At 38.6% G+C, this 22,002-nt stretch overlaps 1 protein-coding gene across 1 annotated transcript in view; it reads left to right on the forward strand.

The window, feature by feature from the left end:
* The first annotated feature begins 2,611 nt into the window (after positions 1-2,611).
* Positions 2,612-22,002, forward strand: part of ACTN2 (actinin, alpha 2) — a 42,287-nt gene continuing 22,896 nt past the window's right edge. Inside the window, 9 exon segments of the mRNA XM_008943041.1 lie at positions 2,612-2,720; positions 4,007-4,126; positions 10,100-10,186; positions 11,290-11,377; positions 13,399-13,477; positions 16,813-16,894; positions 18,973-19,080; positions 20,167-20,270; positions 21,753-21,845. Of these exon segments, the coding sequence (XP_008941289.1) occupies positions 2,696-2,720; positions 4,007-4,126; positions 10,100-10,186; positions 11,290-11,377; positions 13,399-13,477; positions 16,813-16,894; positions 18,973-19,080; positions 20,167-20,270; positions 21,753-21,845 (786 nt within the window). The 5' untranslated portion in view covers positions 2,612-2,695.

Below are 22,002 nucleotides of genomic sequence, written 5' to 3' on the forward strand. Positions count from 1 at the left end.
TATATATATATGCATATATGATGTAAGAAGTGCCAGAATCCATTTCTTCTCAAGGAACTTGGTGAGAAGTAGCTTTCTTCACAATAGGAATCAGATTTGTATTTTAAGACTGCCTGACTGGTAGGGTTATTGTCATTAAACTCTTAATTAAATGAAAAATGGGGAAAACTCATTTGCTTGAATGGTACAAGATCAGAACACTCACCACAAATGTCTAAAAGAAGAGGTGGAAATGCCTATGTTTTTTTTTTTCCAAATTTCTGAATTTAGCATGGCCTACTTGGAACAATTCTGCAAACTGCAATAGCATCTGCAGATAAGCACAGTCCATCACTTAATCTTAATTCATGAAAGGCTCATTCATTTACTGGTTCAGCTTCCTAGTATTTATTGCCAAATTATGCTGCAAGGTTCATGTGCATTTAGCCTTGAGTGCTTTCAGCACTTCCAAGGATGCTTGTTATAAATTTTAGTATTTGCAAATGCCTTAATGTGGTGCTAAGCCTTTTTAGATGCATGTCACTAGAACAAGATACTGCTTAAGGCAGACAAATTAGTCTTATAAACTAGATCCTAACCCTATAGTGATCCAAACCAAATACCATCCAAAGATTCCATCATGTTGAGCCCTGAGGGTAGAGGTGCCTAGCATCTCTGCTGTGATGCTTCACACACTCTGATTTCAGGTCTCCCATGAGCTCAGTAAAGCTAGTTACCTTAAAATGAGGAAAGATTTACCTTCTTGAATGAATGCTTTTTGAGCTAACATCCCTTTATTAAAATAGACGTGTTTGCAGACATGCTTCAGCTGCAGCTATGCTTGCCTCCATCTGCACACAGGATGACTTCTTATGCCTCTACCTGCAACTCTTCTGCATGTCAACAGGAGCCCTGCCCCAAAACACATCCAATACCACCTTTTCTCTCCTCCTTTCTCTGGGTATCTAGAATTAGGGATTTCACCACACAGCTCCCCCATATCCCATAGCACTTCCTGCTTCTTCCTTTCAATTGCCTAGAAATTAATAAAACTAGAAGTTAACAAGCTGCTTCCTGTCACTCCAGGAGCTCTGAGAAAAAATCCCAGCAAGCTGCACATAAACTCTTCGAATAAATTGAGTCAAACACAACAACAATTCTTTAACATAAAGTTACATTTTTAAGCATGGAGTATTTTTGAAAATTCAATCGCTATTTTCGTAAGGTATGAAATCTGTCTAGAATTTGCAAGATTCAGTTCCAGAGAAAGTTTTTGCTGTCACCTCCTGGCCTTTCTTACTCTGTTTCTGAGTCTAAAAAATCAGGCAAGAGAAAGGAAGGCCAAAGGAAATTTTATATTGACAGTGGGGATTTAGGATAGATTTTATTTTTTAAACCATTTCCATTAAATATTTTTAAAACTGTGGTAACTTGAAATAGCAAAAGAAGAGGAATTCCAAATATTTGACAGTTTTAAGTAGCTGAAGTTTAACTTACCAAAATGAATGGCCTTGTTATATTCCTAGAGTTAAATACCTGGTGAAATACCTAGTAAATAGAAATTTGCTTTGGATATCTTAACAGATGGTGAAAAGCAAGGAGAACTTGTCAGAAGGCTGAGAAGTAATAGATATTTGAAAACAGACTAATTTTAACTACTAAATTTTATAGCAGCCCATGTTTAGATTTCATGCAGACAAAAGGTAATGTGTATATGACCTCTGTAGATCATTGGTGTTAGTTGAGCCTTCTTTGCAAGTAAAAGCAGACCTGGCTGTTCTCCATGGAGAGAGAAATGCTCATGGCTCCTTTTGTGACCATTTTTGCCCTGCTAACTTTTGTATCTCTATTTGTGTGTTTCATGAAGTTGTGGTAGTTTTATGAAAATGATATAATACTGTTTAAACCTCTCGGTAAGGCAAGCTGTATCTTCAAGGTCTGAATGGGATACTTCTGCACTTAAATTATTGTAAACTTCCAAAATGCATTCTAATTGTCCATGTTTTCAAAAGACATTCTGTTTCTCACTGTAGTTACAAGTAGGAGCAGATGCAATTTTGCTGGTATCCTTGCTGTTACTTCATCCTGAAGAGTGTTCTCACAACTTCCTGCCTGTGAGAAATGTCTGTTACTTGTCCCTGGCATAGATAATCTGTATAAGAACTGTTTATCCTGGCATGAATTCAAGTAATAAAAGTTTTTGCTTCTGTGCTTGGTATTGCCTACATTTTACTGTCACACTGCTTCCTTTATAGCATACCAATCTTTCTTTTCAGGAAGAATGTGTTAACAGATAAGTTCTAATATAAAATTATGTGCTCATAAAATGCTAAGTGTAATAATAACTATTAGACAAATTTTGCCTTTTTGTGTAGATCTTTTTTTGGGGGGGATGCATTTATGAGCAGAATCTAGCACAATATTGCCTCTAATCAAGCAATTCTTTGCATCTTCATGAACATCTGGGTTAAGAATTTTGAAGTCAGCAACACACATAAAATTAATGGGAGTGGACATTTTTAAGGCAGCAGTGAAAAAAATCTCAGATTCAGTGTTTACTAAGGTGGGTTAGCAGTTGTTTTGGAAAATGCCTTGTTGATAAGTATTTTTTTAATTGCTATTACAGACGTTTACAGCCTGGTGCAATTCCCACCTCAGGAAAGCTGGCACACAGATTGAGAACATTGAGGAGGACTTCAGAAATGGCCTCAAACTGATGCTCCTCTTGGAAGTTATCTCAGGTTGGCTAAACTAAAGTCTGCTATGTGTTTACAGCATGCTATCTGAAACACTCTTAAAAGAACAAAAATTAACAATTCAGAACAGTGAACACCAACTCTAAGTAGGCTGTAAAGTGAGAGATGAACACATTATAAAATAAAAGGGGGGGAAAAAAGCTCTGCTTTCTCCTTATCTCCGAAATCTATTTTGTGCTTGTGTTCCAAGATATCACACAGTGTCAGGGTATCACTGATATTACGGTGTTGTGGGACAACCTACAAACATTGAGGATCTGGTCTTAGCCCCTAGTGAAGAAAAAGTCTTTACACTTAGGTTACAAGTTCATCTATTACACTTTTAGTATAAAAGTTTTGCTTTGCTTTTATGGACCTTATTGGATGGACCAATGCTTTTAAAAGTGAGTGCCTAAAGTAAAACCAGATCAGTATTTAATCACAAGTTAAAGGTCTCATTCCTAAGAAGGATGGAACATCCAAGAACTCCTTTTGACTAACTGATGTAAATCCACTATATCCTCCATTTTAGATGTTATTCAGAGGGGTAGTCCCCAAGGCACATTTTCCCTGAATAGGAAGGGAGTAGCTCAGGTTACAGACTTGAGGTGTAACTTGTAACAACAAAAAGATTTTAAACACATCTTAGTCAAAAAGACAGTTTACATCTTTGCTGGAGATTTCAGTGGGGACAGATTATCTTAAAATGATCACTCTTCATGAAATGGAGAGCCATAATTTCAGAAATTATTCTTCTCTGTGATAATTTGAAAAATTAAGTTAATTGAAACACAACAGCCTATGCTCTGAGGTGAGCTGCGCTGCTATACTGGATGAGGTTAAAAGCAATTGTTCTTGGTCAGATGTGGAAGGATATTATGTCTGATGTTCTGGATAGAGTCCAGCTTCTCTTTAACATCATGCAGGTAAGGGTGGGGAGCTCTGAGAACATCCTGCCTTCTTTAATACTCACCTCCTCCGGCACAGACAGTAGCAATGAACCAGAAGTTGAGTAGCAGCATTCACATATCTTCCAGGTGTTTAGGGCAAACGTAAAATTTTTACACTGATTTTACTGCTAGATCAGCAAGATCTAAGTCAGATGTTTCAACATTTGAATTTTCTCTTGAGGGTTTTGTCCAAATCCATTTGACATTCATTCAGAAAAACACCTGTTAAAATAGCGGCTAGCTCTTAGCGTTCAGGGCATGTTCACTCTTAAGTCCTTGTCAGTTGTGTGTCTATAGCCATGTGTGTGTAACAATCAACACACTGAATTTGTTGTTCTGCAGGGGAAAGGCTTCCGAAGCCAGACAGAGGGAAGATGCGCTTCCATAAAATCGCTAATGTCAACAAAGCTCTGGATTATATTGCCAGCAAAGGAGTGAAACTTGTGTCAATTGGTGCAGAAGGTATGTGCCAGAGCTTAACAATGCACTGCACTTAGATCCTAGGCATTCACGTTGCAAAGAAGTCTGACAGAGATGCTTGGCCAAATTGTGCAGGCTGTTCTCCATGGGTGCCTCAGAAATCCCTTAATATTGATCGCTGACCTGTACCTGTCAAACCATGAGAGCTGAACATATGTGTACACCTGGAGAGGGAAGGGGGTATAAATGGTATAAAATAATCTTCTAAGATTAGTTTATCTCCAAGGTTAAATTGAATTGTCTGTGTTTCTATGAGTATTCAGATAATGACTTCTTCTTTTAGAGCATTACAGTTTTCGTACGCATTATTAAAAATAAGGAACTCATGTAGAAATCAGCTTGGTTTCTAGGGTGTGCTTTGTCCAATCAGGGATTTTTTTCTGTTTTTAGGAGATATTATTCGGACTAGATAAAGGCTGAAATCACTACCAGATGGCTGGGGTCTACTTTAATTTTGTTAGAGACTGACTGTGGACAGCAGTTGTCCTTCTAAAATTCAGATGTAGAGTTAAGGGAGTGATCAAAATAAATTGTCTTGGATGGAGAGAGACTGAACATGTGAAGAAAGTGGGGCAGGATGTTATTTACTGAAAGTATTACATTGTTATTGTTCTGTTGTTCAGGTAGTTAAATAAAAATGTGCAGCTGACAAGCTAAATGCTGATAGATGTAAACTCTGAGCAAAAGAAGGCAGGCTTTCATTGCAAGTGAACCTATGCCTCCTATGAGATTCAATTAGTTGTTTAGAAAGGACAAAGGTCTGCCTAGAACTTGCTGCTCCATGGAGATACTTCCATAATGTTTTGTGTAGCCATTATCATAAAAAGAGTGATGTGGCTAGCATGATATCCAACTACTTTTGATTCCATAGCCTCAATGATGTGCTGGCCTTTCTGGGGACAGCCTCTAATAGGTCCTTAAAGTGAAACTCTGGCTGTAACCTCAGCATCATGATGAGGAGCACTAGCTATATTCTGTTCACATTGCTAAGCCTGTTTAGATTGATTTATGAGTCTTCTCTTCCTTTTTTTCTGATTTCTCCAGGCATATATATGTCCTTATTCTGGCTTCCAAACATCCATCTCAAGGAGCTTATTGTAATTGTGACTGGAGCAGGAAGATTCATTAGGTGGGACAGGGGCATCTGTAGAAATAGTGGAGAGTTCTATCACCATTCTTTGATTCCACAGTGGTATGACCTAGCCTGTTTAGTTCCTCAATGTCGTTCACCAAATGTTTTCAGTTTCTAGATCTAGAATGCCAAAATCCCAAGAAATGGGTGTTCTCTGGGCAGAGCATTTGTTTGAACTTACCCTTTGTTTGTTTGAGACTGAACTGAGTCCAAATCCAAACCCTCTATCTTCAGGCATGTAACAGAGACTTTTTTGGCAATGTATTATCAGTGGGAAGAAACAGGCAATTTCCAAAGGCACTGAACATCTCAGAAGAGCTCTGCTGCATTTCAGAGCTGCCTGGCTCTGTCCATCAGTGTTACAGGCAGCCGGGCAGCTGGGCCCTTTGCTCAGTTAAATGAAGTGGGATGGCAAAATATGCCACTTCCCTAAACCTCTGCAGTTAAAGTTATTCTGAGAGGGACATGGCATTGAATGGACAGCAGAGGGTACTGAAGAGACAATTTATGTGTGGAAATGAGAACTAAGGCTACAGAAGCCTGTTTGATAGCTGGTGCAGAGATACTGAGTACAAAGTGTGGAGCAAATGAACTGGTGGTTTCTGTCATGTCATGTCATGCCGGGACTATGAGGCTTCCTGACTGAAGCCAAGAGTGTAGCAGAAGGAGCATCTTGTGGGACAGAGTGGTTGTTCTCTCTGACCCCAGTTTGCACAAAGCACTGATGTTTTCACACCTAGGCTCTTCAAGCAAGGATGGAGCATTTTAAACAGAGACACATCAGCTCATAGCTGCTCCTGAAAGGAGCCCTCTGCAGTCCCATCTCCCTCATTTTGCCCTGCTTGTTGCTGCTCATTACTGCCAGGGTGCTCGACTAGGGAGAAGTGCTTGAGCACTTCCTGTATCACCCGAAGGCAAAGCATCTGGGACAGCTCAGATCAGCCATTAAAACCATTTAAACTAACCCTGCCGTTCTCCTGGGCAGCAACTGGCGTGAGTTTAGATGCTCTTCCAGCTTCTCAGCCAGTTGCTGCAGGGTGATGTCTGTCCATGCACACAGTATTCCTTACTGCATGTAACAGCAGGCCATAGATGGTAATCCAGCTGATGCTCCTGGCTGTGCTGCAGGGTTTTATTAACTGCTTCAGAAGTACTTGATCTGTAAAATTGAGGGATTAGAAGCAAAACTGCATTAATTAGAATTATTAAAAAAACATTTTAAATTCTTGGATGGAAACACAGGAGAAAAACGCACTGCTACTGTCACAGCTCAGATGCAGGGAGGAACCTGTCATTGTCAGACATTGCACTATGTCAAGTATGGCTAAACACATTAGATTACACCCATGTGGGCAGGAGCAGATAGATTCACGTGCCTTCCACTCCTACTCTAAACAGGCTGAACAGAAAGCCAGCTCTGGCCCAGACGTGCTTACTGCCCTGTTAAGTTTACCACATCCCCTCTGCTAATTTTGTTATCTGAGGCACAGAGCCGTGCTGATGCAGCAATGCAGTATCACATCTGACTGGGTATAGTTTCACAGTGTGGGATCTCTGGCACCAGTGTGCATTTAAAGAGTCCCTGTGCCCCCTTGTCCTGCATACTTGCTCCCACACTTCACAGCCCTACCCTGTCACTTGGGCTGACAACTGTTTCTTTAGGTATGCTGCAGGTTGGATCAGCAGATTTGGTTTTAAAACACACTTCACCTCCTTTTTCTTCTTTTATTACATATTTCAGCATTGTTGATTGGACAGTCCTTGTAGTATGAAGATGGAATGAATGCCAGAAAGGAGGCAGAGCAGAGACTCCTTAGGCTTGTATTGTTATCGAAGTCCTTAACCCCTTAACTCACTGCCCTTATGTGTGAGCATGAGGCACAGGGACTTGTCTGCACCCATCTGTTTTGGCATTCTCTGGGTTACATGGATGCTTGGAATACTTTATAATTTCCAAAGCATGAAAGTTTGTTACCTAAATCTGCTGAGGATCATGTTTTATTATCTGACATGCTGAGTGGTGAAGAGCATGTAGGCACAAGGGGACCGACTGGCATTTAAAATGGGCCCTTAAAACAAAGATTAAACTGTGATTCCCGTGGGACATCAGTACAAAGTTCAATTTACTATTTTTAAAGGGGCCAGGGATATTCTTTAAAGGCATCATTATTGTTCTGAGGCTGACTTCATTAGGCTGTCTGTGGACTGAAAGAGAGAGGTGATCACCTTTAACTGTGATGCTGATCAGAACACTGATCTATCTGGTGGAAGAGTCTTTCACTCCATTGATGATGAAATGGGACTAGAGAGTCCAGAAGCTAAAGCAAGAGCTGCAGAAAGTAGTCTTTATGAGCCATTCACAGTCCAGGAGTTAAAAGTTTTCCCTTAAGTTTTAAAAAAGTGCAGTAACTCCATTTGCAAGGTAATTGCATCCTGAATGAAAGGAGCTGAGAAACAGAGAACCACAAAAGATAAGTATCTTGTTAATAGGAAATACTTCTGTATTGATTCTCTGGGGAGCAGGTGGAATATTAAAGACCAAATGGTGTGTGAATCTGCTACAGGAACGTTAGAATAAAAATAAATAAATAAAACTCAAGCAGAAAAAAAACCCCTGAAACTAAAACCTTTGAGAACTTGCCACACTGCTTTGCTTAGGTTTTTCTCTAGGCAGTTTTTATTGCTTCCCCTTCCCTCCTTTCCTCTTAGGTCAGCAAGACCTTTTTCTTCAGAAAGCTGCAGCTTTGTGTATATGATGCGTAGGAACTATAGTCCTCCTAGAGCAAATGGGCGGTGTGAAGAAAATAATGACGATTTCTACCGACAATAGGAATGAATCAGCATTTTTTTATCACTGATACTTTTCAACATTTAGCAACTTTCTTTTCCTTCTCTTTAGATATTTCCACTTGTCTTTTATAATTGCCTTATTTGTGTTTTATTCTAGCAATAGATAATGAGAAACCAAAGCTGGCAAATCGCTTGAAAAATCTCCTGAGGCACAACACAGAAAATTCTCTCTCTTGCTCCTTCAGTCGTTCTGTGTTTACATATGGATATGTAAATCAAACCAACGATGTAGTGATTATGCAGTTCCATTAATTGATTGCCTGACAATCAGCAGTGCCTCCTGAGTATTTAAATTAATTTATTTTACATTTGAAGAAATTCTTCCTTATATATATATATATCAGGGAGAAGGAAGGAGGAAAGAGAAGTTGCTTCATGCCCTAATTGCCCTTTGGACTTTTTTGACTGAGTCAAGTTCTGAGATTTGAAGGTACTTGAGGTATTTCAGGGACAATAAGATAGTAAAAATGCATGGAAAGTAGGGAAAGTGAGATAAGAATTCTGGAAAACCAGTGTAGAACCCAAAAGGGAAAGCAGAAAAGTAGCCATTCATATATAAACTTGGATTCTCATGCTAGCAGAGTAAGTACAGACTAGTGGTGGGTGACGTATCTCCTACCACATTTGTTAATTCCATAGGTTCACACGCTACTGCAATTTAACATGTATCTCAAGACTCAGAGCTGGCAGCTGCTTTGTTCTGGAGAAGTTGCCCATGGATTCAGGCGCCTTTTAAGCAGGAGAGTGACTGCATTTTCTGCTGGCACTTCTCTTGGCATTTGACATTAAATTCAGAAAATTCCTCCTGCTGCAAGTTCCTTCTGCTCCTTTCCCAGAACACCAGTGGGCCCCCAGGCAGCCACAGCTGCTCCACTTTTTGAGGAAGGCTAGAGGTGGCTTTCAAGTAGGGGAGCAGCTGGTGCCTTCCCCACTCCACTGCTCTTTTGGTGTGAGGTGACTGGAAGGGCAGTTGGCAGTTCCCCTCTTTCACTGTCCCACCTCCTCCCCTTCCAGTGCTGGACCCTCCTTATAGTATCACTATGTTCTTCTGAGTCTCTCGCCATATTTTTCAGATTGATTTAACAATATCGCCACACTTCAGTAATCTAGCAGTACATTTTTTGATATTGAGAAATTTAAGTGGCATCACTGTTCATATTACAATGTTGGAGTGCTGGATTCTGATTTGGCTTGGGGAAGGGACTCCCATGTATGTGTGAGAAAGGTTGGAGAAAGCACCTTCCTGGTGCCTTGTGTTGTAGGTAGACTCAAGAAGTCTTGGAACAAATTGAAAACCCAGAGGTTAAAAACACCCATTTTATATTAAAGGGACACAAATGTGGGTAGGCATCAGAACTGTAAGAATGACAACCTCGTGGCCATGTTTCTAAGCTGCCTGGCAGGAAGCTATCTGGATTAGTCTCAGGAGCTGCTGTGTCTCTTGAGCTGTTCTTCATAGCTAGTCTGGTGCTGGCACTATAGGTAAAATTCTCAAAAAAGTCTAAATAGTATAGGGGAATTTCTGAGTATCATTTTACTAAAATGCAATGCCGTTAGTGGCCCGCAGTTTCTTAAAATTTTGGGTAAACCTGTATTTTTTTTCAGTTCCTTTGCATTTGAAAACAGTAAGTTTGATGAAAGTTTGTATTGTTTGATATTGAAATATTTATTTCCTCTCAGGCTGTCTCTAAAAAAAATCAGCCTAAAAGGTGAAGATTTGAGACGGTTAAAACTACATTTAGTACGGAAAGGCTGAAGTGACCTTAACCTCAGTGATCTTCAGTCCTGCTGCCAGGGTAGCAGAAGCATGAGTTTGTTGAAAAGTGAACCCAGACAAACTCTGTGTAGGCAAAGAATTATGTTAGGAATACAATGATTTTATTGGATACAATATATCTAGAAATACATGACTGAAATAAGAGAAAACAGAAACCACATTCTAAATACTACTACTGTATCTTTTTTCACCTTAGAAATTGTTGATGGCAATGTGAAAATGACGCTGGGTATGATCTGGACTATCATCCTTCGCTTTGCCATTCAGGATATTTCAGTGGAAGGTAAGAGCAATGCAACTGTGTTAAATAATTTGGAAATTTATTTAAAGGTATTTTTACATGAATTGTGCCCAAGTGAGATGAGTGTTTTAAAAATGTATTATTTTTTTTCACAGAAAATGATACTGTAAATTCCCTTTCTGGTGATAAAATCAATTTCTGGAGGGAAAAAGTAATTACTCTCCTTATCCTAACAGAAACCTTGGGCCGGCATTCTAAATGCAGAAGTTCAGGGCATGTCTCTCAGTTACAGAGGTAGAAACGTGCCTGTGTTTCTGAGTTTCAGTGGCCTGAAACTATGCTGTATCCTGTATGGTGGTCCTATTTCCAACATAGTCTTTTAGTCCTGTCTGTTTGTCCCATTCTTTGCAAATATTATCTGATTATATCCCTCTTCTTTCTATCACTTTCCACCCCTTCCCCGTTTCAGAATTTTGCAGAATTTGGCAACTAGCTCCAAAAACTCTTTTGTAGTTACAATAGTCTTTAAATCAAGTCTATGCTGTAAGAAATCTAGAATTCTAGAAATTAATCTCAATTTTCAACTAAACTAAAGTCTATGAACTACTACAAGCTCTGTGTACTGTCCTGCCCATAATTTGGAGGACACTAAATATGGACTTAATGCTCTATTTGATCTTTTCTGTCCTTTACTTACGGATTCACATGCTCATGGGGTTCAGATAATGAAGGTATTTCTTCAGCACTTAAACCTCTCCATAAGCAAATGGACTGAGACTACAAGCATGTTTCATGTATATGGCACCAACACAATCTTTTATGTCCAATCCTATTACATTTATACTGGATATTTTTCTCAAAATATACATTCTACTGTCAAACCAATAAAATTTCTTAAACTTCTAATATCCCAGAATTATTGTGCAGGCTGAGACTCTAGTCTGATTTGTTCCAGTTGAACTGACCTCTGTGTCTTAATGGAGCCTAGCCTAAATAGTCCATTTGTATGAGCATCTTTTAGGATTAAATGCTGGCTTATGCCAACCAGTTTCAGGTGGCTGACCTCCTTTAAGATGACAAAAAAAATAATTACTTGAACACTTTTTTACTTTTTTTCTCTTTTTACTCCCTGGTGTCTTTTACAGAGACCTCTGCCAAAGAAGGGCTGCTGCTGTGGTGTCAAAGAAAAACTGCTCCTTACAGAAATGTGAACATTCAGAACTTCCATCTTAGGTAAACTTCCATTATTTCAAGGGGAAGAAGGAGTCTAAAATATTTCAGGTCAAATTTTTCCCACCTTTGTGTAGGTATATATTGGACAGGAAAATTTCACTCTGCATTGTTAACCAGACATATTTCAAATTCTCATCCTCTGTCTTCAGAGTCTTACTTTGGTTAGCCTTTGTCAATATTTCTCATGGCTTTCATAGTTAGTATTTACAAGAAAAAAATCCCTATTATGTACATAATGACCATATTACATTATTAGAGGTCCTTGGTATATGGGAATATCTGAGTGCTGTAGCATAGTGACTTTGCAAATGACTGCGTTCAGAAGAGAGCCACTCTACATATAGACTGTTCTTGGAAAAAATATCAATGTGTTGAGCATCCAAATATCTCACTATGATGAATCAGTCTGTATTATTTTGTAATGTAACTGTAAATAAGGGGCCAAAAAGTGCCCTCAGTACACAACAGCAGCACTTTAAACAAGTTTGTCTTCAGAATCAGGTTCATTACTTAAATTGGAAAATTTTGTGAAACTCCAGCCCTGTGATTCTGTGTTTTCATTAAGGGCTAGAAAGGGAGTTCCAGGCTGTATGCAGACTGCCTGGTTTGGGGATTTCACTGGGCTAGTTCGTGTAGCTCTGCCAGTGACCCACCCCATCACACTACATGACTTGCCATCTGCACTGTTCAGCCCTATGACCTTGCTTTCCTCGAAACCCTTCTAGTACTCACAAGAGCTCTGCACTACAGTGTTTTGGTGTTTTGAATTCATTCTTAATGTGCAGCACCTAAAGCACATGTAGTGATAGAGAAGATAAGTTTCACACGTTCATCCACAGATAAAAAGAATTTGATTTATGGCCCCTGTATTGCCTTTAAGAGATCTGAAATTTGTTGTGTATTATTTTCCTTGAATATTTCAGTAGAGCTTTATATGGATGCAGAGTATACAGTATCAAATCTTAGCGTGTACACAAAATATGCTGGTCTGATACATGGTATGGGGAAAATATCTTGAATGGAAGTACCTTGATGAATGTTTGGGTTGACCTGGCTTTTACAGAACTACTTTACACTATACTTTCAAGACCTTTTTAGTCGATACCCTTTGGAGGAAAGGTTTTTGTTAGTTTGGTGCTCATTTTGATTCAGTTGTACCTTCTGGATGATTTTGTATTATACCATGTGTGTATATTTTGCTTAATTGTGTTACATTTTTATTGGACATTGTTCTGTTTCTTGAAGGGTCTACCCAGACATCTCAAGGACAGGGATTTTATCACTGTTACTGCACAGGATAAGACCTCAAACCTGTAGTACCAGTGATTGCATAAAGTGTTTACATAAAATATCTTTCAGAATAATTGCTTCTGGCTGAAAACCTCTCATAATCTTTCCAAATAGATATTTGTAGCTCTGTCCATTGCTGCTTCTTGCCTCGAGAGGCAGTGGGGCCTGAAGTCACACTGGAGTGTGAGAGCTCAGATCAAAGCTTTCATATATGTGAAGTGTTTTAAATAAGCAAAGCTGATTTATGACTTCTTGCTTCTAAGAGCACAACATGGCTGTGCCATTAAAATAGCCCCAAATGACTGACACATAAAAAGGCAATTGCTTTAGCAAATTCAAGTAATTGCAGCTTTGCTCTGCTTTTATTTTTTCACAAATGTGATGTAAATTTAATAGGAGATTATGCAATTTGATTGATGAATGTGTACTCTGAGCTGTGCTGGAAGACTGCACAAATTAAGCAGTGGAAATTATGGACTGTTGCATATAATGCACAGTGCCTAGCAAGTATTATGGAGTCTTTAAGTGTGCATGGACTGTGGAGTAATATGTGTACTAAACCGAAAGACATACAGTAACAGAAAAGCTCAGAGGGATGAGAGTTGAGAGAAAATAAGTGTCATGATTTAACAAGCTTCCTACTTGATTTTAAGGCTTGAACAAGGATCAAACTGTAAAATTCCATGACTTTATTAACTAATTTTTTTTCCATTCTATTTTTTGTTGTAAAGCTGGAAAGATGGCCTTGGATTATGTGCACTTATCCACAGACACCGACCTGATCTTATTGACTACTCCAAGCTAAATAAGGTCATCAGTCTGGGTGGTACAGCATGCTGTCCTGCAGTGATTTGGCTCACTTCTGGTTTGCTTGGCATTTTTCTAAAACACAAGCTGAGGAGTGCATACTAACTCTGACTGGCTTTCTACCCTCCATCCAAAAAAACCCAATGAGATAGAGGAAAGGACCTCATGACTGTCCTGTGTCCTTCTTTCCTTCCCATTACAATGACTTTAGCATTTAATTGCCAATAATCTGCTCCTCAGTGCTCAGGCGGTTGATGAAGTCTTTTACACTGCCCGAAACAGATGTTAACTCAAATACACTGGAATCCTCTATTCCCCACTCATAGCGTTGTACAGTCCATCATGTTTTGTGTCTGGTGTAAATGACTGTAGATTGCAGAGCAGAAAACAATGAGATGATTAATCCTAAAATTCCTTAGAACAGATGCTACCCTTCCTAATCAGGAGTACACAATAAGTTACTAGTCTTACCTAGAAAATATTCACGAATTCTTAGATTATACTTCTATCTATACTTCCAGACAAGTAAAAGCAAAATTGATATCCTAACTTCCTTAGGTAGTACCTCATGGGGATTACAAACCTATTTTATTACAATGAGTTGCTGATGACAAAATCATGTTTTCTAAAAGATACCACTTTGGTTTGAGAGGGAAGCATGAGGAGCAAGTAGTAATGTCAGAATTTCTGGGTATCATCACTGAAGAATGAAACGTAGAAAGAAAATAGAATGTTGTCATTTCACATTAGCTCTCAATATATACCTACTACTTTCTGCTCTCTGGAATGAATGCATCTTGATGTTTCATGTAAACACCAGTAAACCAGAAAATCATGGTTTATAATTTGTTGAGTGCAGTTTTTCATTGGTGAGAGAGACTGGTAAATCACAGATTATATTTTCCATTCCATGCCCTTCCATTACAAATTTGTTTTACTTATGGAATCAACTGTTATCAGAAAGCCTTTGATGAGGGAAAAGATAAGTGACATTACTTAAAAACTTTTTCTGCTTTATATACGTATTAAATTTATGATGGGGTCCCCATGTGTGCAGTGGTGAAAATTAAATGAACTTATTCCTAAGGCCGTAAGATTTTAATTTAGGCAGTTAAGAAAACTGCATATCTGAACCAAAGGGCAAAATACTAGTCATCCACACCAGCTTGTTCTCTTAATTCTATATGCAGCCTTTCCTACAGATATACAGATTCATGGAACGACTAAGCTACGTGTCTCTGGGTACATGTGCTTAAGCATGGCACAAACAGAAGTTAGTTTCATCAAGTTTGTGCTTTGAAAAGTAGTGCACAGTACTAAAGAATTTTCACATTATAACTGTATATGAGTGCAAAGAAAAGGGAATAGAACATAAGCAGATCTACTTCAGCATTGCTATTTCCCTCTTAGAGGTTTCCAAAATAAGAACAGGTCAGATTTCAAACTGAGGCTGAGCTGTGGCACGTAAAGCACATGCAGAAAAATCCTAAAATAGACCTTGCTTTTCTGACCTGGCTGTGTTTGATTGACTGCTCATTTTGGTTACATTAACAGCTGTCTTGGTGTCTTGTTTCTTGGTTTCTTGCCTCCTGCATGCTGTCCTTTCCTTTTCTCTCCAACGTGTTTTGTGTGAACTCATAGCTGGAAAAATGGCCTTGCTTTGAGCGCCCTTATCCATAGACACAGGCCTGATCTTCTTGACTATGAAAAATTAGATGAGGTATATCTTAAGCTGTAGCAGAGATTTTTAGTTATTGTGGCTTGTAATTTTGTTTAAAAGCATGGGTGATGGAGTTCTCCAGTTATTCAGAAGTTACTGTGATTTTAAACAAATCCTTTACCAGTGGAGCTCTGCTTACTCATGGAGTTAGTACCAAGCACACAAATTGGAGCTGCTCATCACTCATCCATAAGAAAAGTGTTTTAACGTAGTCAATAGGTCTCACTTAGGTTTAGTGTTTTTTTGTCCCATTTCATTTCAGTAAGAGTTTTTGTATACACATTTTGTAAATGATGTATTACACCATCTTATGTAATAGAAAAAAAAAGTTAATGGATTTTAAATACTGTCTACATTTAATGTTTCTCTTAGTGAGGCACAAAACTGATAAATGATGATAGGACTGATAAATGATTAGTGAGAACTAATGATTAGAGACTTTATATTCTACTATACTCAAATTATTAGGTTTTAAAATGTAAACTGTTCCTCACAACACATTTTATCGAACATGAAGCTTTTAAAGGAAAGTCTTATCTTGTATGGTATGATTATAGAAAGACATGTCATGGGCATTACTATTTATGATACCTGGCATACGTATGTGCATGAGGAACAGACTTCTCTGAAACGTAAATATTTGCTGATGATTCCATAGTAAGTAACCTTACTGAGTTCATTTCAAAGTAAAAGAAGCATGCTTGAGACTAGATACCTCTAATAGGAAGTGTTTGTATTCAAATGAAGCCCTAAAAATTCACTACAGAAAACCTGTTAACATTTTTTTCAGTGCCCTCCAGCATCTCTGACTTTGGTCTCCTGTGTCCTGTTTTCCCAGCCTCTCTCTGTAGACAATAGCATTGTTCAGAGTGGCTATGATCATCTAGTAGTTTGTGAATATGTGAAAATAATAATAGCATTAATGGGACAAACTGCCACTTCACACAGGGTGTTTTTCTCTCCAAGCTGATACGGGAAAACTGCCTTAAGAGCATCCCTAATCTGGCAAGCTTTTCCATTGTCATCAATAGTTGTAGTCTAAAATGTGAAATGTGTACTGTTTATCTGAACTGGTCTCACTGCTTCCTTCCTTTTTCCTTCAAAACTAAAATAAAAATCTCAAAACCAGAGGAAGTTAAGTTCTTGAATTCCCACAGCTCTTAAATCCAATTTATGGAGACGTTACAGATTTGCCTGTCAAGCCAAAACTGGGAAATTTTGCTCCTTCTGGACAACTGTTCTTCTGTCTATGCTTACTTCTCATGCATGCACCTGACCAACAGAGAACTCAGTAGAATTCATGTGACTGTAATATAACAAATAGTAGACGTAAAAACATGCAGAACTCACTTTGTGATGTATGGTCTAGTATAGCCTACTGGACCAGTGGCCTTGACTGTATGTATTACTGCTGTGCTTGATTTAGTATTAGCTCAGATTTATGTGTACACCATGTACGTTATCTGTGTTCCCCTCCAGAATTTATATATATATTTGCAGCAAAGTCCTAGTGGTACATAATAGGTTATTACTATGTTATTTTGAAAGTAGAGCAGTAGATAGACCAAAAAATCATGTATTCTCTATTTGACTAGTTGTGTTTTCTTCTGTAATGCAGGATGACCCCATAGGAAATATCAACCTTGCCATGGAAATTGCTGAAAAGCATTTGGATATCCCTAAGATGTTGGATGCAGAAGGTGAGAGTACTTACTAGACTTTGTGTTACTTACAAGCAGGAGACAGTAAAACTTCTTTTCGTTTCTATCTAGCAAATTTTTAACATTCCTTCTACATGATTCATAATGTAGCAACCTGCTTTATTTTCAAACAGTGGTTTTCTTCTTGCTCCCTGTTTATGGATAATTTCACTCATTGGCTTGATTCCTTATTGTTTGTTCTTTTTTCCTTAGTACTTTGGTCCCTAACCTCAGCACATGGTCTCACTGAGATAAATGAGCTAAAATGCAGGATCAAAAGATAATCCTAGCCTTCAAGAAATCCCAATCTAAGTATGATAAAGGGAGATATAACTGTTAGCAGCTTAAAACATTCACTTTTTTAAATGTTTAAGCGAGAGGGCCAGAAATAGAAGTACAGAACTTTCAAAATGTACTAGCAAAGTGCCTCCTATGAAAGTGAGCTAGGTTGAGAGCAGAATTTTGGGGGGATTACTTTAATTATAAACCTTTTTCAGTGATAGTTTTGACAAATGGTTTCCTATTAGGTTTCTTCTATAATCTTTGGAGTTGACAAACACAAGCAAATATTCAATTTCCTGAATTTCTTCAAGATAAACAAACTTTTGTACTCCAGACAAAAAATGGTGCCAAAATACTGGAATTTGCCTCTAGTTCAAAGCATTTTCAGAGTATGCAGACTCTGCTCTGATGGCTTGGCAGCAGAGCAGTGATAACACGGTGGTTGTCCAGAGCACTCAAACTCACTGTATCTGCTCCCCATGAAGTCTTTGGTAGGAAAGTTATGCCAGTACAGGATGATTTAGAAAAGCCAGGTTGTAACCTCTACATTGAAGGTTTCACCTTCACGCTTCAAAACTAATTGTTTTCATTTTTTGCATTGCAAGTCCCCTTTCAAGCACCACCTAATCATTTTATTCTGAAATACTGTGCAAAGAATAAATAGAAGTGCTATGACCTTACCACTAAGCACCTCCTATCATTCTCCTTTCCTCATTTTTTCGCTTCACATACAATGTAAAAAACCTTTTTGTTTTCTCACCAGATTTTCTGTACTTTCTAGCCCTCCCCTTACTATTCTTATTCTTGGCAGGGGAGGGGGGAATGAAATGACGCTTCTTCTAACACCCTCTAAGTATTCAGTCACTTTTTACTCTCTTCCCCTTTGTTCTCAATGGAAACTTTTCAAAGTTCTTTTCACAGCAATGTGAATTAGGTACAAAATCAGTAAATACATTGGTCCTGAACTTAGAAATCTCACTGTTAATATTAGAAATTGTCACCTCATTCCTAAGTCTTTTCACACTAGTTTCTCCCCGCTCCTTACATTGTCAGGAGTTCTTGCAGCTTCCATAATTGATATAAACCGACCTTTTTCTGCCTTTCTCTGTTAAGTATTGAAAGGGTCCATTTTTACCAATGTACCAAATACCTTGATTTCACCCTCTCTGTGCTTTTAGTCTTTTCTGCCATAACAGGGACAAAGCCATCAGCCAGCCAAGCCAAACTCTTCTGTGATTTATGCTATTAACTAAAAAGACAAACTGGCTCAAGGACTGCAACACTGCTACTCTCAAAGCTTTTCTTAGCACAAAATGTATTTGTGGACTGCCAGAGTTCTACAGGTTTCCAATATATATCAATAACCTGTCAGTCACGGGAACCCTGTGCTAATATATAATGTACTCCCTCCTATTTTGTGACTGTCAGTGGCTGTTTAACTCTGGAATAGTTCTAGTGATTTAGATGAAGTTACTTGGGAGAGACAGTGAAGCTGAACCCAGTAGATCTGCCAGCCATGCCATCTGCTTGGAAGTTTCTACAAACTAGAAGGTAGCAATATCCTTCTGTACAGTCTCAGCCTTCAGACGTTTTGCCATTTCAGGGAGTTTTGTCTTTTCCATTTACTGAGTCCTAAAGCTCAGCTAGCTTTGCACTGATACCAGTAAACAGATGCAGTCTGAATAATGGTGTATTTATTTTGAATCTTTACAGCACTAAGGTGGCATCATCAGCGTAACCTGGTGGAAGTACCTTGTGAGAATTTCTGAGCAGTTAACCCTCTTCTCTCTACACAGATATAGTAAACACTGCCAGACCTGATGAAAGAGCCATTATGACTTATGTTTCCTGTTACTACCATGCATTTGCTGGTGCTCAGAAGGTGAGATTGTAGAAGATGGCTCAGATCTCATCCTTCACCTTCTGTCTTGTTTCTTTCAGCAATTTTTCCTCTTCTGATCTTTTCCTCACTAGTTACTAGGACAGCATCTTAGAGTTGAGTTCATTTCCTGTTGCCTGATTTTTTCTGTGAGCCACTGTCTCAGTAGAACTGGTGGTAGTTTATCCATTTGTTCCATAGAAACAAACCTCCCTGTCTCATCTTTTTGTGTATTTGCTAATAATATCCAGTAGGCTTTTGACAGCTGGTTACTAAACAGGATAGAGGACTTCATTCTCTTCAATTAAACTTGTGTGCATTCATTTGAAGCACCTTTAAAAATGCAAGTTGAAAAGAAGCTCATAGTGAAAAAACAACTTCAGTAGCAGAATGCCATCTTTTTTCTCCCTGCTGGATATTATTCCTGCTACAGATGTCAAAATCATTGTAACAGATGCTTAGAAAATAAACCCTTCTCTTATGCTTTCGGGATTGTTTTTAAAATGTTAAATGCTCAATGGTAAGTACAGACACCAACATAAAATGTTGCTGCTATGAAAAATAGACACATAAACATACACAAACATCTCAGAAGAGCTCTGGAATTATAGCCTAATGAAAAGAAAGGAACATTTTAAAAAGCAAGGCAATAGAGCTGGACATATTTCAGGTATTAGTAGTGTAAAGAATACTGATATATAATGCTGAAGTTGTAACTAATCTATGTACAACTTCCAGAGACCATCTCCTCAGATCAAAATGTAGCCTGTCTTTCCTGTGTCTTACCTCCCCCCAGCAACCCCATTCTCACTCACCACACATATGTGTGCCAGTTCTTAGCAGATAGTCCTGGTAAAATTAAGATCACTCCCCCTGTGACAATACTGCAGGACCAAGCTTATTAAAAAAAAATTCCATCTCTTTGTGAGAGCTTACATTGAATTTCCAGTGTACTTTTTATCTGTACCCATCAATCTAACACTAAATCTGTTACAGCTTTATGGGGTTTCTAGAATACAGAGCTACGGAAAAGAAAGCATTCAGAATGACACTATGTTGTGCTTTTATTTATTCATCCTCCTTTCTACTCCTCCATTCTATTTTTTGATTTCTCCCCCCCTTCTTGTAGATATTGTGAACACTCCCAAACCTGATGAGAGAGCTATCATGACATATGTGTCCTGCTTCTACCATGCTTTTGCTGGAGCAGAGCAGGTATTAATCAACTGTCCCTTCAGGTTGCTGTGGTTTTGATTGGTTGTTTCACATTTCCACTAGTGTATTAAGAAAAAAATTAATTTAGTAGTTTGTGGTTTTAATTAACAATTGCAAGTATTACTTGACCACTAATACTTGTTTTTAACCAACACTTGAACCTGTTTTCATTAAATGTTGTGTAGCAAGTTGAACTACTTTAATACCAGTGGACATTCCTCTCTCTAATTTTTGGTCTTTGGTGATTGTGAAGACTGTTCCAGAAAAACTATATGTGAAGATACTGTGAAATGGAGTTGTTGTTTGTTGCTACATCAACACCTTATGCATTTGCTGCATAAAAAAGTGTTTGGTTTTTGGAGATTAAGCCTATCCTAGATTTACTCATGCTGAATAGTAATTTAGGGCTAGATTTTCAAAGATGCGTAAAGATGCAGAAAAGCACAGAAGACATCCAACACGGTATTTCTGACTGGTTCCCACTGAAGCCAACAGAATCATTTGTGGCTCAAAGTACTAGTATAATAGGCAAGAACATTGTAATCAGATCTGTCATACAGGAGGAGATTCTCACTTACAAATGTGGCATTTCCTACTGTTCTGCTTCATACCTGTCTAGCCTACAAGTGGACATAACCCAACTTACATGAAAAAAAAACCCCTGAAACCAAACAAATCTTCAAGTAGTTGATACTGTTCCTTTATCCTCAGGATTTAATTTCCCTTTGTGTCTGGTAGGCCCCCTACACCTTATCAGAGCACAGCTATGCTGTTGTGCCCTCTTGCTTCTGGGTATGAAGAGCTTGCTATTCCTGCAAAAGGCAGGTTCCCCATGCTCTGTAACACAGGAGTCTACATACATATTTGTGTGATTAGATATACTCCAGGCTCAAATTTATGTGGAAGTATAGATCTGCCATGTCAAACTACTAACGTAGATTTTAAATATGGCAGAGCTGCACAGTGCCTTAACGAATAAATTTGTCAGGAGGCATGAAAAGATTTGCTGCCATTGATTGAGCTGCATGTATTCTCAAAGGTATATGCACATAGAGTGTGCAGATACAGTGTTGTCTGGGACTCCTGAATCACGTGTGGTGTCTTTCTGGTGTGGCTAACGAATCTAACACTTTTTTTGGTGTGATCTAAAAAAAATAACCTAATTAGATAACTTTAAAGAATGGCCTGAGTCATCTTTGAAAAGAGATTTACTGGACAGCTCTAATGACAGTGTGAAATTCCCGCCTCATTGTACAACAAGGTGACTTCTGTGCTGATCTGTGCCTTGTTCAGGCCACTGGAACCTGTGACTGCAGAAAGAGGGTAAATATGTAAGCAACCTAGGATTTAAGCAACACAAGTCACCTACTATAAACCAGTGTGATTTTTATTTGCAGCAGCCACAGTCTCACTTTCGCCAAGCCTATACCTTTCTCAGAATGTGTTTATGGACATGTCCTGTTAATTTGCTGTGTTCTACAGGCTGAGACTGCAGCTAACCGGATCTGTAAGGTGCTTGCCGTGAATCAGGAAAATGAGAGGTTGATGGAAGAGTACGAGAGACTAGCAAGCGAGGTAAAACCAGCTGTATCTGTAATGTGGTAATTATGTTCATGAAGTACTGAAGGCTGAAAGATTCATGCACTCTCTGCAAGAGAACAAAGTGTAGACACTATGAGGGTAAATCTCAAAGTGGTAGGATACAAAGCTCAGTTGCCCTAGATGTCAAGGT

The sequence above is a fragment of the Merops nubicus genome, unplaced genomic scaffold, assembly GCF_000691845.1.
Source record: "Merops nubicus isolate BGI_N331 unplaced genomic scaffold, ASM69184v1 scaffold17046, whole genome shotgun sequence".
Classification (NCBI taxonomy): Eukaryota; Metazoa; Chordata; class Aves; order Coraciiformes; family Meropidae; genus Merops; species Merops nubicus.